The sequence below is a fragment of the Styela clava genome, chromosome 2 (genome assembly GCF_964204865.1).
Source record: "Styela clava chromosome 2, kaStyClav1.hap1.2, whole genome shotgun sequence".
NCBI classification, from domain to species: Eukaryota; Metazoa; Chordata; class Ascidiacea; order Stolidobranchia; family Styelidae; genus Styela; species Styela clava.
In genome coordinates, this window is record NC_135251.1 from 14,284,014 (window position 1) to 14,302,641 (window position 18,628).

At 35.1% G+C, this 18,628-nt stretch overlaps 2 protein-coding genes across 2 annotated transcripts; both read right to left on the minus strand.

The window, feature by feature from the left end:
• Window positions 1-9: 9 nt before the first annotated feature.
• LOC144431929 (cyclin-F-like) lies at window positions 10-4,120 on the minus strand. The gene has a single exon (XM_078119721.1). The coding sequence runs from the start codon at window positions 3,928-3,930 to the stop codon at window positions 1,756-1,758; it is 2,175 nt and encodes a 724-aa protein (XP_077975847.1). The 5' UTR covers window positions 3,931-4,120; the 3' UTR covers window positions 10-1,755.
• Window positions 4,121-4,563: 443 nt separating this feature from the next.
• Window positions 4,564-15,518, minus strand: LOC120335464 (uncharacterized). The gene is made up of 15 exons (XM_078119725.1): window positions 15,394-15,518; window positions 14,914-15,091; window positions 14,123-14,230; window positions 13,384-13,532; window positions 13,191-13,293; window positions 12,014-12,137; window positions 11,213-11,392; window positions 10,541-10,748; window positions 9,726-9,834; window positions 9,362-9,511; window positions 8,572-8,697; window positions 8,127-8,174; window positions 7,344-7,483; window positions 6,931-7,239; window positions 4,564-5,966 (listed from the first exon to the last, which is right to left on the minus strand). Exons 1-15 carry the CDS (start codon window positions 15,464-15,466, stop codon window positions 5,902-5,904), a joined length of 2,070 nt encoding a protein of 689 aa, XP_077975851.1. The 5' UTR covers window positions 15,467-15,518; the 3' UTR covers window positions 4,564-5,901.
• Window positions 15,519-18,628: the final 3,110 nt, after the last annotated feature.

Below are 18,628 nucleotides of genomic sequence, written 5' to 3' on the forward strand. Positions count from 1 at the left end.
ATAACAAAACTATTAAATACAAAATACAAATATCATGAGCAAAAAATGCTTATTACACACAAAGTTGAATAATTGCAAAATATACATATATGCTAATTACTTAAGAAAAAAGCATTGAATCAGTTGGACAGAGAATAAAACAACTGAAGGCAGTGTAAAATTGAAAGGTTAATTAAAAAAAGAAATTCTAAGGAAATAAGAGGCATTAATTACTCTGACCATGAGGTGGCATAAGACGGATATTAAAATGCAAATACACATGGATTTATAGATAAAATGAATGGGAAAATATTGTGTGTTATATCTTTGAGAAAATAAAAGTGGCAATATCATCTTCTTTCAGATAATGTAATCAGTTACCTAATTCAAGCAAATTGGGATCAGTATTAGCCAGAAATATGCCAATACATTTCTAACTTGGGATGTAAAAATGAATGATATCTTAGACACATTTCCTGGATGGTTGATAAAATTTGGGTTCAGTAAACAGGCATATTACAATCCCATTCATAGCTAAGTGAGAGAACTTTCATATAAACATTGTCTAGTGTGAGCATGATGGCCTGGTTGTTAAGGAATTAGATTTAGATTGCAGGTTGCAGATCTATGGTTCAAGCCTCATGCCCACAACTTCACTGATAAATTGGGTAGATAATGCCAAAGAAGAAAGATTCCAGTCTTCGAAACTTGTCTACTTGTCCACTGCCTTATTTGGAGCATAAGCCGTATAAATATATCGGTACTCCTAAAGTATGCGCACCAAGATGTGGCATAACCTGAACCCTAACCTGGTACACAACCAGAGTTCAGGCTGTGCGCCATTTTGGTCCGCATACTCCAGGAGGTCCAATATATAATATGAAAAACGTAGATTAATTAGGAAAGTTAGGACTGATAAGAAGTGTCCTCAGACCATTTGAAATTATTATATCAGATAACCTTAGTCAAGTGAAACCCCTGCCTCATTCTGAGAACTCAATCAGAGAAGTGATACTAGCATTTTAGAATGAAAATATTATTTGTTCAATACCACCGTATTGTATTGCGAAAGAAATAAACATTTATTGAATTAAATAAATTAATGACGAAAAAAGTTCAAGAGTTCAAGGACCAATTATAAACAATGTTGCAAAAAAACATACCGTATACATTGCAAAAAGAAAGCTTAGTAACTATCATAAATGTTCTTATGATATAATTGGCAAACAAATGCACATTCATTACATACAAAAGACACTACAATGTAAAGAATGACTGTTTAATGAAAGAAGAAAAAAAAGAAACTAACAATAATAATAGGTATGAAGGAGAAAACATTTCATTTTGAGATTGAAAAATTTCATTCGAAGAAAAAAATAACACAGAAGTTGAATAAAACAACGGGAAGTACAAAATGATGAGCACAAAAAAATGGCTCAAATCTCACGCCAACATATTAAATGCATTAAAAATATAGCAATATATAAATTGGCAATTGGCATGTTGTTTAGATATAATTCAAATATTAAAAAGGTCCATAGAAACAGAAATGTATAGGCTATTCATATTTGTGTGTATTGAGATTTTAATTCTATTGAATTTAATATTTAGACATCCTTTCATATTGCTATATTTCTGGTCTGACTGCGCGATAACTCTGGACAGTTTGATGAATATGATAATTCACTTCAAATACAGATATTACAGAAAAACAAACGCCAATTCATATTGAAGTTCATATTTAATGGACAATTTCAAGAAACCTTTCAATTGAAATTACATTCTCATTCGAGGTGATCTAGAACTCCTTGATTTAGACAATTTCACATTATTAGTTCTTTCTTTTATACCATTTATTTTAGCAGATTTCTCTTTATAAACAGCTTCATTTGCATTATATGGTGAAATTTTATTGGCACAGGGTACTGATAACCTATTTTCTTTATCATTAACTGTCATGCAAGGCTTAGATTTATCCATACTTCGCTTTTTGGGTAACAATTTAGTGATTTTGCTTTTAGAACTAGAGGTTGCTGGCAAATTTTCTGCAGATTTCGATTCAGCAAGACGATTAGCTGTAATTCTTTTCCTTGTTTTTGTATCTGTTCTCATCAAATACGCTGATGATAACGTCGGTGGAGTGTCTGTCTCAAGATCGGACTCTTCTGAAGATTCAATTTCATCTTCTTCTGTAGACATCACTAAATCAAAATAGTCCAATTTTTCAGATTCTGGAGTTGAATCTATATGATCTTCTTTTAATTTTACTTCTGAGGAAATAGTTACAGAATGACTGCAACATGGAGTGTTGATACATTCCGGTGAATCATATTCACAAGTAATTTGCATATAAGAAATAAGTTGTTCGTGTGTGACAAGTTGCGTTCTTTTGATTGGGCCATACCGACATTGACTATATCGTTCTTCTACTGCGTCAAGTTTTCTGTTTCTAAAATCAGTCGGTGGTTCTTTATCCAAACATTTCTCATGAATTTCAACTGCGGTTGGAAATAATTCTCCTAAAGTATATCCAGATAGTTTTAATAGTTTTGAAGGCCATGGATTGCTGGGGTTTGCAGTAAAATTTGCAAGAAATACTGCAGCAGCAGCAGAAATTCCAGGAGGGAGACTCACAATGTCAACATGAAGTAAACTAGCATCTGCAATGAATCTTGCAATATCCTGACTTTTTCTGTCAAGAGTATTTGAATTTAAGAATATTGATAGATAATCATACATTGTCATTTCTTTAATATTTCCATTTAACGTTGCAACAACGTCTTCAATCATTTGCACGAGCTCGTTATATTTATACGTTGAATCAGTCAGCCAAACTGCTTCTCGAATTGTCAAGACATCTCTTTCCATGTATCTGGTGCAGATTACCATGCAAGCTATTCCTAAAAGTTGAAGACGTGATCTTGATACTTGTCGTAATAACAAATATCTATCAACACATCTGACAGTTGTATGTAACATTTCACTGCCGAAATCTTTCATTGTTGCTACTTCAATTAACCAGTCAACAAGGATGTATCTCATACTACCGGTTACATTTTCTTGATACTTTGGTATCTGATTAATTTGCTTTAATGAAGATTTTTGAATTATATTTTTTGTGTAATCTAGTGCAACCTCCATTGGCAATCCCCCATAATTTCCCATTGCATATAATCGACATAACTGCATTTGTGCAGGCTTATATCCAGCAGCGGCAATTTTCCTTAATTTTCGAATCAATGATAATCGAAGTCCAGGACTTCTTGATGAAACGAAGCTTTCTATGGAAGAAAAACCTTCAATATCTTCAAGTTCCATGCACCATAATTCATGCATTGCATTAGGAAGACCGACATCAGCTGCACGTTGAAACCATTGTTTTGCAGATTGACGCTTCTCTAAATCATCATCAAATAACTGCAATACTTTCCCAATGCAATATAACAAATTAGGATGATTATTACCATCATCAACTGCTTTTGATAATTGTTTGAAAACAAAAGCTTTTCGGCAAACAGAAGCAGCAGACCACGGTGGACGAATGAAGACCCAAGTTATTGGCAATTTGAGTCGGCTATTTTGCTCCATTTCACAAAAATATTTAGCTGCTATTAAACTGTTTTGTTGACGAACACGGGCGGAATCAACTAATCCATCAAAATATAAATGTGCAAATCCAAGTTTAATACTGGCTTCAAGGTTACCTTTTGATGCAAGCCAAGCGAGTGCTTTGCTATTTTCAGCATTCAAAAAAATATCCGGTAATGTGATATTTTGTAGAAGACCAGGTGCTTCATTTTTGATGAGATTTTCAAAATACTTCGAAACTTTCAGCAGCTGAATAAGATCCTTATAAGGAAGTTTTTGTAGAATCATAACTTGAACATCTTTCGGTAAATCCATTATTCCATTTCTATTCTTTTGATGATCAAGTTTGCAAGTAAATTCCATGTCTAAGTGCCTTTTTTCAACTCCAGAACTTGGTCCCCTTAGCTTGGTAGATGAATATTTTCTTGGTAACAATTAGACACTGACTAACCTATCACAGAATTTGACTAAAACCCTAATACCTAGCGCCTACAACAGCATAACCAACAGATGGCGAAAGATTGTGGATGACGACGCTCATAAAGCGAACTGTAAACAAAAGAAAACGTTCAAAAGCTAGATAATCAATGATGCATGACGACAAGCAATTAATTTATTTCTAGCGGTTGAATTCTTCGTCGCCTTCTTTATCAAGTCGATAGCCCTCCGGCATTGGTCAGTTTCTAAAAATCTTTCAAGTATTTTTGATCTAACCGACCTTTCTATGAAACGGGAGTTACCGACATTATCTCAACATTCTCATAAACTTGTTGATAATAAATGAAGCACAACCGGTGTTAGCAAATGTTGTGCTTCATTTATTATTAACATGAGTTTACCTGGTGGCAATCATGCATTATTCCCATAAACTTGTTCGGAACAAAGTGCCTGGATTTTTGAGAACGCGTTCATTTAAAAACACTGGCGATTATCAGTCGCGTGGGTGCTAACAAATTGTCTGATTTGGGAACTTCGAAGGTGCACGACACGCGAAGGTAATGTGCGAACTCGGAACTTGCGGTGCAAAACAAAAGTACTTCACAGGGTTGTAAAACAGTTTGATAGCTGTCGCCCAGTGTGATATGTCGCGAATTCCGATTCCAGCTGATATTTGTCTGAGCATGCGATCATCCATACGGTTCAATATTTTATGATGGAAATTAAGAACGACGATGTATTGTTATGAATACAATTCGCTTGGCTATACTTTATGAAATACAATCACCTTATCTATACTATAACTCAATAAAAGCAGTGCAGTTGACCTTCATTCAGCGCAGTAGCCTTCATTTTCACGCAGTAGCCTACCAAAATTTTCCGCTAGTCAAGGGTCAATATAATGTAGCTAGCTTGAAAATCAATCAAAAAAGCCAAATATTGGAGATAAATTTGTTGAATTTTGAAAATGCTTCACAATTACCTTGATGAGAAGTTTCCAACAGCGATGAACTTGTGATAATATTAAGCAATAATCTTCCAAATATCGGGGTAACAATTATAACGCGTGCGTGTAATTGAGAACTAATCAATAAATTAGCACAACAGGTTGAAAAAAATAATCGCGCGACATATGCGTGAAAATTATCACATGCACCATATGTCTCACTGTCGTGATATCTGGTAATACTCTCTGAACTTTTCCCCGTCTAAATACAACCGAAAATAGTGCAAATAAAGACCGTAGGTTGCAATAAATTTGTACCTCTTTATATTGGAGATAATTCCAACCAACGCTTTTATTTGAAAAAAGAGTTTTCCAATGGTATTACCGAATTATATGTATATTTTTCAAATATTTTCTCATATTTAGTCTTCATATTTGTCTCCCCAAAAAGTTTTGAACCCACATATAAATATATATAAATAGCGGTATTTAAATAATAATATCAACAAATGGTGTTTTTTAGGCATATGTTACTTATAATATTGCTTTTTAAAAAATAAACACCGACACAAATATATTTCTGTGACGTTTCTTCAGACCGATGTCAGACTTACACATACATATTTCAGCTGTAAATACATTTGCATCAGTGTGCAGCAAGTCTGACTTAGAATAGTTATCTTCATTCTTGATATAGCATCCTTGCATTATATGCATAAGGATCCAGTGACGCAAAGGCATTGAATGAGAATAAGTCCCACGGAATACCAATTGATAGCAAAAGTTAGCAGGTATGCTGAAAAATTAGTTCAAAAATGAGCGAAAAATATCCTTTATCGAGCCAACACAGTTCGGATTCAAGCTAATGGCTGACGCCAATTCAGGCAGTCACAACACCATTAAAGATATGAGTGATCGAAAATACATTGACATATTTTTTGCTGAAAATATCAAGCATTATCGGGTTCCTTTCTTTTTCTATGTCGTTTATGTCCATGGTGGCGATGCGATTTACCTGTAAAAATAATTTGAAGTATTTTTAAATTCAACACGGTTCTATTTATTCTGCCTAACATAGCAAAACTCCGTATGACTATAACTAATAATAGCTCACAGTGTTTATTTTTTTTTTTCAACCAAAGAGTAAAGACCTGATGTAGGCGCTCAATTTTGTCTTATGCGCTCATTAGTATAGTGTATAATACGCAACTCGTTATATATGAATGTGTTTGCTGGATAGTGGAATGAGGTTCATTTCATTTCTTTGACCCCAAAACTACTAAGTCCACGTGATCTCTTCGTGGTATTTCAAATCAAATCGGTGCGCTCTCTTGGCCACGGCCAACGATGTATCTTATAGTTTAATGCTACCGTATCTTATTTGTGAACCAATCGTTCATATACGTCGGACCTACGCATCAATTCTATGGTTTTCCTGTCGGTGAAATAAACGGAATATTTCAATCCGAATAAGAATCTGAGCAATCATTTGCTTTATTGCAGTGGTCGGCGAAGTTCTTAAGCGCGGCCCAAATAGTGAAATGAAAATCGTTTCAAGGCCCAACAACCACCTCGTTCGTGACAGCCTTGTTAGCCTCGGTCAAGATTTCGTTGGAAACTTAAGATTCAACCACGTAATAAACTTGTTAAGGAAAATTTAATTAAATATATACGGTATGTATGCAATGTTGGATTTATGGAAATTTTTCGTGTATCATTGCCCATAATCAAAATTTACTGAAGGCTCACTAGAAAATGCTCGGCGGCCCACAGTTTGACGAGCACTGTTCAATTGGTATCAGTTTGTATTTTAATAAAATTAAGCGAACATTTCTTCCAATTTTTTACGACGGTTATTAACGCATTTCGAACAAGGCCCTATGAGGCAGCTACTAATATCTAACAATATTCTACAATTATTTAGAAGCATCGAGACGTTTCCGGTTCGGCATTGTCTACCCAACTTATTTAACACTAACCATGTGATTCATCTTTCTCTTTCTTATCTTCAGATTGTTCTTTATTTCTTTCCTGCTCTTTATCTTTATGTTTCTTTTTCTTTGGTTTCCTACTGGTATCATCGTTTTCTTGCGTTTCTTTGTCTTCATCTTCTTTTTCCTCTTCGCCTTCCTCTTTTTCCTCCTCCTCTTCTTCATCTTTTTCGCCATCTTCCTTAGACTTCTTTGATTTTGCAACATAAAACCCTGAGGCTCCGACCACAACAAAAAACAGAAAACCGAGAATTCCAGCTATCACGTTACCAGCACTGCTACATCCAGAACTCGGACCTTGGGAAAATTACAAAATTTTGCACTTATGTAACGATATCTATTCCATAAAATCATTTACTATTTATATTTAAAATGACTAATTCTGAACCTGCACAACTCACCAGTGACAGTTATATCTGGCGAACTTCCGGGATTTTCTTCTGCCTCTATCAGTAACGAACTCGACATTTCACACGATGCACTTCGACTTAGAACCTGGACAATGCTGGACGAACCCACACTCGCGATAGCATCTATAAAACTAAAGAAAAGGATTGTCTCAAAATGTCGTGTCCCTCAGTTGCCACAATTGTCACACATGTCACGCACTTGGCCCAATTGTATGAATCTCGATTCACATGAGTAATCTAACCTTGTACCAAGGCATTCTATCTATCTTAACCGGGAACATATGAAAATTTCTCATATACATACTTTACCCATTCTCCCCACAATATATAGACTATCTACCTTAAGTCAGAACAGTGAAACAAATACAGCAACATGTGCGAAAAGGGGGACAAGTGAGTCACGACACCGCTAAAAGAAATAAAAATTCCAGAGCATTTGTGAAACGAAATCAAAATTCAATCAAAGTATGTTTGGGAGGTTTGAAACAGCTCCTTGGGGAGAAAAAACCTTTGTGATATATATAATACAGGACATGACTGGTCAATCTATCAAATGATTTGGGCAGTTTCGATTAAAAAAGGCAATCCGATAAACAAAGTATTCGCATAAATCTATTACACAAAGGTAGCATCTAAAGATTCCGTTACTTAACATGCGCAGCAGCTTCAGTGACAGAAAACACAGGTATGGCAAAGTTCATAAAAATGTCCCTCAACACGATAACTGATACAACTAAGCATTAACCAATTTGAAATATATGTACATTTACATACCCCGTTGGCTTATCTTTAGAAGTAGGCGTCGAAGTAACAACAAAGAAACTAAAAAAAAAAAAAAAAGAAACAATCTACTACAAAGATATCTTGACTTTCTCGCTAGGAAAACTTGAATGACACACTAACTATATGAATACAAGGTGGCGACATACAAAAAGAATTATTGCAATAAAAACTTGATATATACATGCTTACTCTTGCTGATATTCGGTTGCATTCGTTGATTAGAAACAAGGGAATGAACCAGCACTACGTCGCTCTCATTTTGCCAAAATGTGACAATGTTGCGTCTTAGCACCACTCAAGGAGTGAGTAGACGCTATGACTCAAAATTAATATTCCTAAATAACATATATCGATATTGAACTCTTAACCTAGCATAAAATTAGGAGTCCTGTGGGACCTAGGGCATATCGTACAAAAATCGTCAAAAGCTAAATACCTGTACGACCATTCCGATTTTATTTCATAGTTTTGGCCTTTAATTGGGTTTCCCGCTCCCACGCTACACGTAGTCGTTTCGCCCATTCCAAGTGCGATTTCAACGAAATCTCTGGTTATTTTGGACCTGCAATCAAATATTACCTAATTTCCTTTAAATAAACTAAAAGCAATTTTTCACACGATATTCAGGTAACCATTGCATAAGGTCCAAACAATTCCCTTTTTCATTTAATACGAACATGCTTTACAGAAGCTAGAAGGAAAAAGTGGGATATTCGGTTCGGCACACACACAGTTCATCGCACCTTTGGTCCTTTCATATTCGAAGAACACTTATTCTTATGCTGCCGCGATGGACCCCGTTCTAACATAGAGGCACCGTCGTGATTCTAGGTGTAACTTATCAAATTTAACCATAATAAATTATATTCATATGCAGGGTATCCCAAAATAAATGAAACCCATTAATACCGATTACCAATTTTGTGGGAATCATTTATTTTGGGACACCCTATGAATCAACGTGCTTAATCTGTGCACATAAAAATCGCAAGTAAGTAGAGTTATGTTAATGGTGATTTTATACTTACCGGTAGTTAACAGGTAATGAAACGCAAAAACGTATTTTCTGTTATAAAATTTTGAATTTTGTTTATTATTCTTATGTCTCAGATCGGAGCCGCGCATAGGACCCGTTGATAAACCGAGTTTGACTCTCATTTCTTTATTTATAATTGCACATTCATGAGGCACACCGCGACACAGCAGTCTACGATGTTTATCTATACCTTTCTAATGCTGATGCGATGTACGGTGTTTTCGTTCCTGGTGGATTCCCACTTGCAGCTTTTAAATCTTCTATTTTGTAATCGTTGCTATATCCAGAAGACTCCATTCGAGCGTTTGCGGGCATCGGTTGTATTAAAAGAAAAATACAACTAGGAGGAAAAAAGAGGTTTTTTATAGCATTAAAAACAATTTGTGCACAAAATCTATTTCACGAGTACAGGGCAGTGTTGTTGTCGCATAGATAGAATCGTGACTATCTTCCAGCCTACACGCGATTCGTGTTACTCATGCAGGTAAGTCGAGGTATAAGAACAATGTAAGCGACTAACAGTCATTATATGGAATACATATAGGTCTAATTACCTTCCCACTGGACTATTATCATCAGGAAATCCAATTTGAACCTTTAGACCGTTTGCTACAAATACTATAGATGGATTTGGAGTTTTCGGAACGAAGAATTTTGTTGTCACTGTACAAAATAAATATTATCTTATGTTAATATGGAATGCATGGTGGCTCATCATGGAAAATAAAATTAAGGACGAATATTTATGGAAATGAATTACATATTTCTACATATATATATATTATACATATTTCTAACATGCGCAGTATAGTTATTGTTTGTTGAAGATATATTTAGCACTACCAATATGTGTCCATAATTTCCCTTTACAATTTCAATTTTGTTATGGAGTCAGTTTTCAATATATCTTTACCAAGTTTGTTGTTTTTTGATCAGCGATGGTTTAAGTATTTTTACCCCATTTAATACATCTGTGAGGGCCAAAACAATATACGGTATCGATAAATTCCATTTCAAATTTTAAATTTTTTTCAGACTTCACGGACACCCGAATTCCACCATCAGAATTGTATCGAGCTATAGCAGAATGTATTTACAATTTATTTTGTACGTGATCAAAAAGTGATTTAATAGTGCTGAACACTAACACAAATATATTCGGGTCGGACAATACGTTACAAAAACATGTTTGTCCTAGTGTGAAGCAAGACTCTTTTGGAATAGTTTTCTTCACTTTCGCTGCAGCATCCTCGTGGTATATGCATAAGAGTCCACCGACGCAAAAGCACATAGCAAGGATAAGTATTGGTCCTTCAGAAGTATAATCGATGATGAAAAAGTTATTTGAAAAATAATTTGTAGCACGAACGTTTCGTGTTTCCTGAGCATTTTCCTTCAATCTGTATTTTGTCGCCAAATCCTCCGCATGTTTCTAGTTGACCCCACACGACATATTCACGATTAGCTTCTGGTTTAAACAGATGTTCAAGTTGTCCTTCAACTCTCACTATCTCACGTTTGTTCAAAGCATCTTCGCTTACATCGCGAAGATGTGCTGGACTTGATGCTAACGTTAGCTAAAAGTGTATAAATAAAAATAAGTTCGATGCATTCATAACTGGCATGTACGTTCAGTAGATAAAAAAATGTATATCAAATCTTCATCTGCTGAACCGACTTTAGCGTACAAGAGTGATTTTTTTAGTATTTCAAAGAAAAATAAGGCAGTCAGAAAAAAAAGTTTACAAACTTTAAAAAGCATTAAGGATTACAAAAATGAGGTTTATTTAAAAGCACCATTTTGTTTTTTCGTGCAAGTGCGCGGTGAATTATTTCCCTGATAATTTGGCGCCGCACAAAACAAACAGTTTGGGAACCGCTGTACTAAGCAATAAACTACTAAGCGTATTCAGTTGAGGGCCCACGAGTGCGTCTTCTGTGTGATATGCTCATGCCTCCAGTGAGCCTGTAAGACCGGTAATCACTGGAATAATGTTACATTACTATCATGTTTATTTCGCGATTTTGCCGTAGCATATACCTTGGTACTGATCACATCTTCCTTTGCTATTCCTTCTGGAACTTCCCACGTTAAATGGCAAATGCCTATCTGTTTTATATGCGGATTAAGTAACGGAGGAGCATTCCCACCGAACTTTTTCTCTGTTTTGTGAACAGCTCTCATCATTCCACAACAACATTCATCAATACATACACTAACCTAGAAATGGCAATAATAAAACACAAATGACGTATATATATATATATATATATATTGTTGTACCAGGGCCATGGAGTCAATAATATTTATATCCAACTTCAACTCCGACTCTGATTTTTTAAATATTATACAATCGACTCCGACTCCGTTTCAAAAAAAATTTTGACTCCGCGTCTCGGTCGTAAAATATTTCAACTTGACGAAAATAAAATTTTGGTAACAAAAACATTGACGCATGTAAGCCTTCTTATAGTGTTGATAACGTAGTTATTAGTAAATCCTTAGTAGAATTTGAATTTTAATAACATCATTGAAAATATGGAAATGCTCGTGACTCGGGATTTTGAAAGTTCGACTCCAGTATCGATATACTGTAAATCAAATACCGCTTTGAAAAATTACAATTTTGTGGAAACTTGCTATCCTTTTTCTCAACTCTCCAAAAATGCTTTTCTGAAATCCCTGTTTGACAGTAAAGCAAAAAAAATTAAATGTACAGGTATCGCTTCATTCTCATAGCTAAAGAAAAATATGATAATATAAATGAATGAAACTTTCGTGCCAGACTTTTTTTTAAATTTGATTCAATTAACATATTTTTGACGTTTTTACTATGCTCACCACTATATTATAGATATTTCCTCTTTTAACCTCACTTATCGAAGTTGTTCTCGTACCTTTCTCCATAACTCTCTCATCTCGTATTATAGGATTGTGAGTATTCTCTTCCGGTTCTACCGTTATTCTAATACACATTGAAAAAGAAGAAAATTATCCCCGAAGTGGCGCTATGGCGATTCAAGTAAATGGTATGAAGAGTCTTGTATGCTTTCATTGGAGTCGGAAGTCGGAAATTTTGAATTCCACGGAGTCGAGTGCCGTACTTCTTACTTTCAATGATGCTAATAAAGCCAAAATTTTCTTCAGAAGTCGAAGTTTACTAAGATTTATACACAGTCTAATATAGGAGGTTTACATACGCCAATGTTTTGTGTTATGAAAATTCAATTTTCTTTGAGTTAGGAGCTGTAGGTGGAGTCGAAATTTTTACGATCCGGAGTCGCGAGTCGATTGTAAACTTCTTGTTAACCGTAGCCGGAGTCGATTGCAAATTTCACTACGAAGCTCTGCACAATTCCAGTTGTACAAATGTAAGGCATGAAAATTTTACCTAACGTTGTAATATAGTACCCAATGAAATAAACAAATATCATAGATATCAGTTAAAATAGGTTAGAGTCCACTAAAATCTCGGAATTGTTTGAAATCGCACAACATTCATTCCACTCAACGTCGTCGGTGGTTCTATTTTACCGGACGATTAATATGTGTAAAACTATTGCGCACATTTCCATTCGGCTAGTTCAGTGGTTCTCAACATTTTGCGTTAAATTCCTTCATTAGCCTATTTTAGCCTACAGTATTTATAAGTACCTTATCCATTAAATCTTTAATGAATCCTTAGCTAGTGTTATGCGCAAGTCGCACGTTTTTGTTCAGTTTAAGTAGTTCAAAATGTGTGCAGAAATAAGTATTATAGTAATACTGAGAACTAAAGAATAGCAGTAATACTGAAGCAATCGAAAATCTTTCCCAAGAACGCCAAAATTTCTCCCTGGGGAGAGTTTCTTCCTCTTTTTGAAAACGTGGGGTTAGGTAATAAGATAATGATGATCTATCGCGAGAGGAAAGTCGATAAGACTATATTCGTATGAATAAACTTCTGGTATATTCCTGCCTAAAGCCTTGTTCTGAAAGGTGGTATGATAGAAATGTGGGTATTGAGACCTCAACATACCTGTATTTTAAATCTAACGATTCATTATCTGGCTTCCATTGTATATTTAATACATTTGAACATTCTTGTTCTTCAACAAATTCAATAGTCGGTGGTGAAATCTCTAAAAGTGAAGTCTGAAACTTTATACTTTTTACCTATAGAATTGGAGTTACCGCAATAATTTGGTCAACACATTTTTACAAAGCCGTACTTCTGTAGCAAGCAGCATAAACCATGTTCTCTTCTAAGTCACAGTCAACATCATATACCGCCATGTTGACTGATTCCGCCATGTTGATTGATTCGTGCTTTAGACACAAACAATTCTGTTCTTTGCTTCCGTTTGGTTCACCATCTTTCCTGAAATATCAAAAATTCCATTGATACAAATTCTGCAACATCCAGTGCGATGAACATGACATTCAGATCGAGGAACATATGATGTTACGTTTCTATTTGATTCAAGACTGTTGCTGCGCAATGAAACAAATGTATTTCTGAAACGATTCGACTGACCGAGGGTAGACTTCTGCAGACAAGCATATTTCAATTCTGACAAGAAAAACGATAGCAGGCGCCTAAATAATGGTCATCAGTTGTTGAGTATGCGGGGTGTCCACAATTTTATTTCCGTGTATTAAAAACAAACTTGATATTTGGAACCATAATTGATGTGCATGTTATCACTTTTTTTTTATCAGTTAAAAATTTATATGCTCGTCTGAAGAAGTCAGGCCACGCACAAACGAAAGATTGCAGAAATACATTTGTGCTAGCGTGCAGCAAAAATCTTGAATTTAATATAATAGTCCTCTTTAGTTGGTTTCGCTTAACCCCAACTAATAAGTTAAGGTTTATCATACGGAATAAATTAGCAATAAAGTAAAAGTGCCACTGAGATTTGTCTCATTGATCTAGCAGATTTTATCCGATTAACTTTTCGTTCTCACCATCTGTAATACTCCGGTACCGGCACTTTTTCGGGAGTGTACCAATCTCCTTCATTCTCGTCGTCCTTATATGCCAACCAGTATCCAACTTCCGTGTATTTAGTTTTTCTTTTAAATCAATAGAAGAAACACGTATTCATAATTTATATAGAAGCTATCCGCTGCGTGATGTGAGAGTGTTTGAGAATCAAGGAGAGTATTTCTCAGCTTTTATTGGAATAGGGTGTGAAAACTGCACTATCTGTTTCGAACCCTAACATATTGTTACAGACGTCAATGATAAATTAAGCAACGAAACATCGTTAAAAATACGCATGAATGAAATATTGAAACGAAGCAAGTTTATTTTCTATAAAAATGGTTCTCGATATTAGCAATTAACATTGAGTCACGGTTTTACATCAGGTAGGTATTCTTAAATGAGATTAAATTTCAGACTTGCGGATATATACAATGGATTCCACTGGACAATAAGTTTAGAAACCCCTGATACATAATAAGTTGTAAACTGTCATTGTCTGTCATAATCTATGGATGGTGTATTTAATATTTTTGTTTCCATACGGGAACGATATTGTTGTTAGATAGATAAACTCTATGTAATTATGCGTAAAAGGACATGAAATAGGTACTGCTCAATAAATTGTTTAGAATTGCGGTCACGTGACAAAATATCTTTCACTGCCTGCGAGTTAGTGGGATTCGAATTTATATAATGTGATCTTAAAAATAGCCGTGTCAACTCGTTAATTACTGAAACGCAGAAATGATTTTAACACCAGTTCACTAACTTTTTCAAGTAATTTTTAAACGCGTTAAATGTTTCCAATGTGGGTGTATGTAACTGCACCAATCCTTCTCCTTGCTCACGACAAAATTCGTGAATTTCGGTTCCCTCATTTTTCAATCTACGATGGTGATAAAATCGCATTTCCGCAGATTCAAGGAGTATAGATTCAAATGGAAGACCTGAATATAATAGATGGCGGTTTGAGTGGATTACATCAAAAGAAACCTTTGTAATTGAAATAATTTTTTGTAGTGATAGCTCCAATGGGATTTTCCGAAAAGTCAGCAATATAATTGGTTTGACATTTGAGCTTTACAAGCAAGAACAAACTTTTACAAACAAACACCAATATCGTTTAGTCTATAGTTTATACATCTTTTATTTTTTCAACTTTTTCCAAGATAGACATAATTTAATAGTGCTCTCACCAAAATAGTTTTACTCTTTAGTCTTTATGTGTAAACAAACAAAAAAGTCTAACCTTGTTGGGCGAGGATGTATGTCATATTTCTGTACCATATAAAGAAGACGATTGCATAGTCTCGTAAATTCATTTTTTAATTTATAAATACCCTAGTTTTATATAAGGAGTGACAGAGAAATGTAGGCGTGCAAGGTGAGAAATAAAAAATGAAATCAGTGAACTAATAACTGAGTAATTGTCACTTTATGGTACTTCATTTGTCTTACCACAGCCTCTCACCAGTTTAATCGCTAGGATAACTTTTATACTTTTTCGGAGGTCATTAGGGAGTAGTCGCTATCGTATTTAGGTTCCTACACGTGCTACAAACGTATAACGTTACTGGTAAATGCATCCCAAAAATTTGTGTATCTTCGGAAAATTCCCCACGTTTTACAGGTCTTGGGTAAACTAATTCGGTACTAGCCTGTTACGACTTACGAATTCCCAGAGAGACCCAACAAAGAATCAGAATTATTCCATCCCCAACTAAAGGTAACATTACCAAGTTGTGTTCAATATTATAGTGTGTTCCAAATTAGAATTTCTAATAGAAAGGCATATCTTCTCATACAGGGCGAAGTACACCTAGGCCAGGATTGGATTGATATGAATAATTAATAAAATTTCCTCACTGTCGCATACTCTAGTATCGTATTCCTGCCTTTCATTAATGCAAGACCCCGCCATAGCCATAGCCACACTATACTATTTTGAACAGCATCCTCAAGCTTATCCAGGTCGAGGACTGAGTTTACACCATTCTGTCGCACTGTTCTGGTGGTACTTCTTTCGTTCATCGAATCCAAATCATTTTTAAATCGTAGATAAACAAATATAATTATTGAGTCCAAGTGTAAGTTTGTTACGTGATATTAATGCTGTTGCAAAAGAAAACTTTTCAACATAAATTCAATAATTAATATTGAATTACAATAGATTTACCATTGAATTTAAAAATGAGAAACTGGCAACGCCAGTATTGATGAATCCAAGCAAGATAAAAGTGGCTATTATACGTCACACAAGTTAATAATAAAACACATGTTTTCCCCCCATGTGACGGAGTCTAGTTTTGCATAACAGGCGTGATCGGACGTGGTGGATCGGGTATCAAACACGGGGATTCGTTAAATTCGAGTACAGCGAGTCCTCGACTCTCGATGTTGTTCCGTTCTCGAGACGGGGTGTAACCACAGAGATATATAAATGTTCAGTGGGTGTAACCCGAATTTCAGTGTAAGTCGGAACATTATACTGTATACAGTACATAAATTACTCTATACATATCGTACTGTATTGTAAAGTATGGTACTGTAATAAAATGTACAAATAATGCAAAAAAGTACTTTATTAAAAAAACAGAAAACAATTCGATATCACATGAATAAAAGCAAATTCTGTACAGTACAGTACTATCTTTTATATTTTTTATGGAGTGTGTTTGTAACCTCGGAACAGCGTTATGGATCTCGCGTTTGTAACCTCGAAACGGCGTAAGTCGCGAACGTCGTAACCCGAGGACTCCCTGTAATTACCAACTCACACTGCTCTTATGAAATAAATCAGCATGTTTGAAGTCCAAATATCGACAAGCAGACTTGAAAATATTTTTAAAATGAAGAAGCCCTTTCAGACTAAAAATATTACGATTCGGCACTTGCGGCGCCCTTATACTGCTTATTGACAGTTGATAAATCAACGCCTATCTCCATGTTTGTATTTTTATAGCTTTTGTGTGTATTGTACACGAAATCCTGGTAACGTATCCTGTCTGAGGTTTCGTGTCAATTGTGTGTAGCTTGAAAAGGCTTTCACTTCAAAAAATAAAGACTGTCAATGAAAAATTGATCTTCGAACGTTGAATGTAGATAATATACGTGACTAAGAGTGAACCGTAACGAAACCAAGCCATGTATATTACACCGCGAAGTGGTTCAACTGACCGTGACATCGCTTTTTGGGGTCAGTAGAGGCTGTATCAAACGTATTTTATCGATGGGCTCCTTAAGCAATATCGCCATTGAATTTTTACTCATGCTTTCATACATCCGCAGTTATTTTAATCCAAAAGTAGTTTAACGTAATTGATAGTATTCAGTATGCGGGGTGAAATTGTAGCAATACATCGGCTTCGACATTTTAACAATATCCGATTGCCTATATCGCCGGTCGATATTTAAAATTAGTGTGGAAGTGAAAAAATATTCAGCGTTACAGGTAGGAATAAGCAAATCAAAAATGTATAAGATTGGTGCCATTTAAATTTATAACACATGTATTTTCATCTAACATTTTATTGTAGGGATCGGATCAGATGTAGGATGTTTCACGTATATAAATCTCGATTTTGCCAATATAAAAGATGGACTGAAACAATTTCCCAAAAACAGTTTTTTGGTTGACTTGATAAGATAAGTAAATGTTTTCCGAATATATTAGCTAGTCTGTCCGAGTTAATAACTGTCATAAAATTCATCTACAAACGCTCTTCTGATAAATGAAGTAAATAAGAAAGCATTTTCACCATTCAAGCATCTTGCCTCCCACTGTTTTATGACGCGAAGAAGTCATTGTTTACCAGCGGCAAATGTACGCGGATGGTCCTCAAACCAGTCATAAACCTAACGTCGTAACGAGAGGGTCGGGAGGGCTTATCTTGTGACGACATTTTCAATTTGTCGCGATGTGACGAAAATTACAGCGAAAAACGCGGTCGTTTTTGAGGAGAGTTTATTTTATTCAACCTGTTTTAAATGTAAATAATTTTTCGGTTGTTCAGTGAGAACAAAATGTCTTCAAATTGTTATGAAATCACCTTGGCGTGTAAAGGAGTCTCTGATGCAAGTGAAGTTTGTAAATTAGGGCATATATAATATATGTATTATGCAAAGTATATATTAGTTTCAATTTTTGTTGTTCTAATGCTCACGACTTAAATAATGTATGACGATAAAATAGAAAACAATGGCCGAGACGGACAACTACTAAATTTTCGATCGTAGAAATATGGAAACTTGGGTGACAATTGTTTTTTCTGTATTTATTCTCCCACAAACCAGTAATTTTCGTGTCTGCTTTTGTCCTAGTTGAATTCAATATTGTTTTTGATTGGTGGTGATAGCAATAGCATATTGTTCCTAACACAAATTAGCGAAAACAATAGCCCGACAAATAGTTCGTGGAATTGGGTACAGAGGTTTGTTTACAATAACGCGTCGTACGCGGTGATTAATCAAAGGCTATTGTTTGT

What these genes read in the sequence shown, in the direction of transcription:
- LOC144431929 (XM_078119721.1), bottom strand. Translation starts at nt 3,930, where the DNA reads ATGGAATTTACTTGCAAACTTGATCATCAAAAGAATAGAAATGGAATA.
- LOC120335464 (XM_078119725.1), bottom strand. Translation starts at nt 15,466, where the DNA reads ATGAATTTACGAGACTATGCAATCGTCTTCTTTATATGGTACAGAAAT. An exon ending in ATACATCCTCGCCCAACAAG is followed by an intron (nt 15,092 to 15,393) that starts GTTAGACTTTTT and finishes TATTATATTCAG; the next exon opens with GTCTTCCATTTGAATCTATA. An exon ending in ATCGCATCAGCATTAGAAAG is followed by an intron (nt 8,698 to 9,361) that starts GTATAGATAAAC and finishes ATTTGATTGCAG; the next exon opens with GTCCAAAATAACCAGAGATT.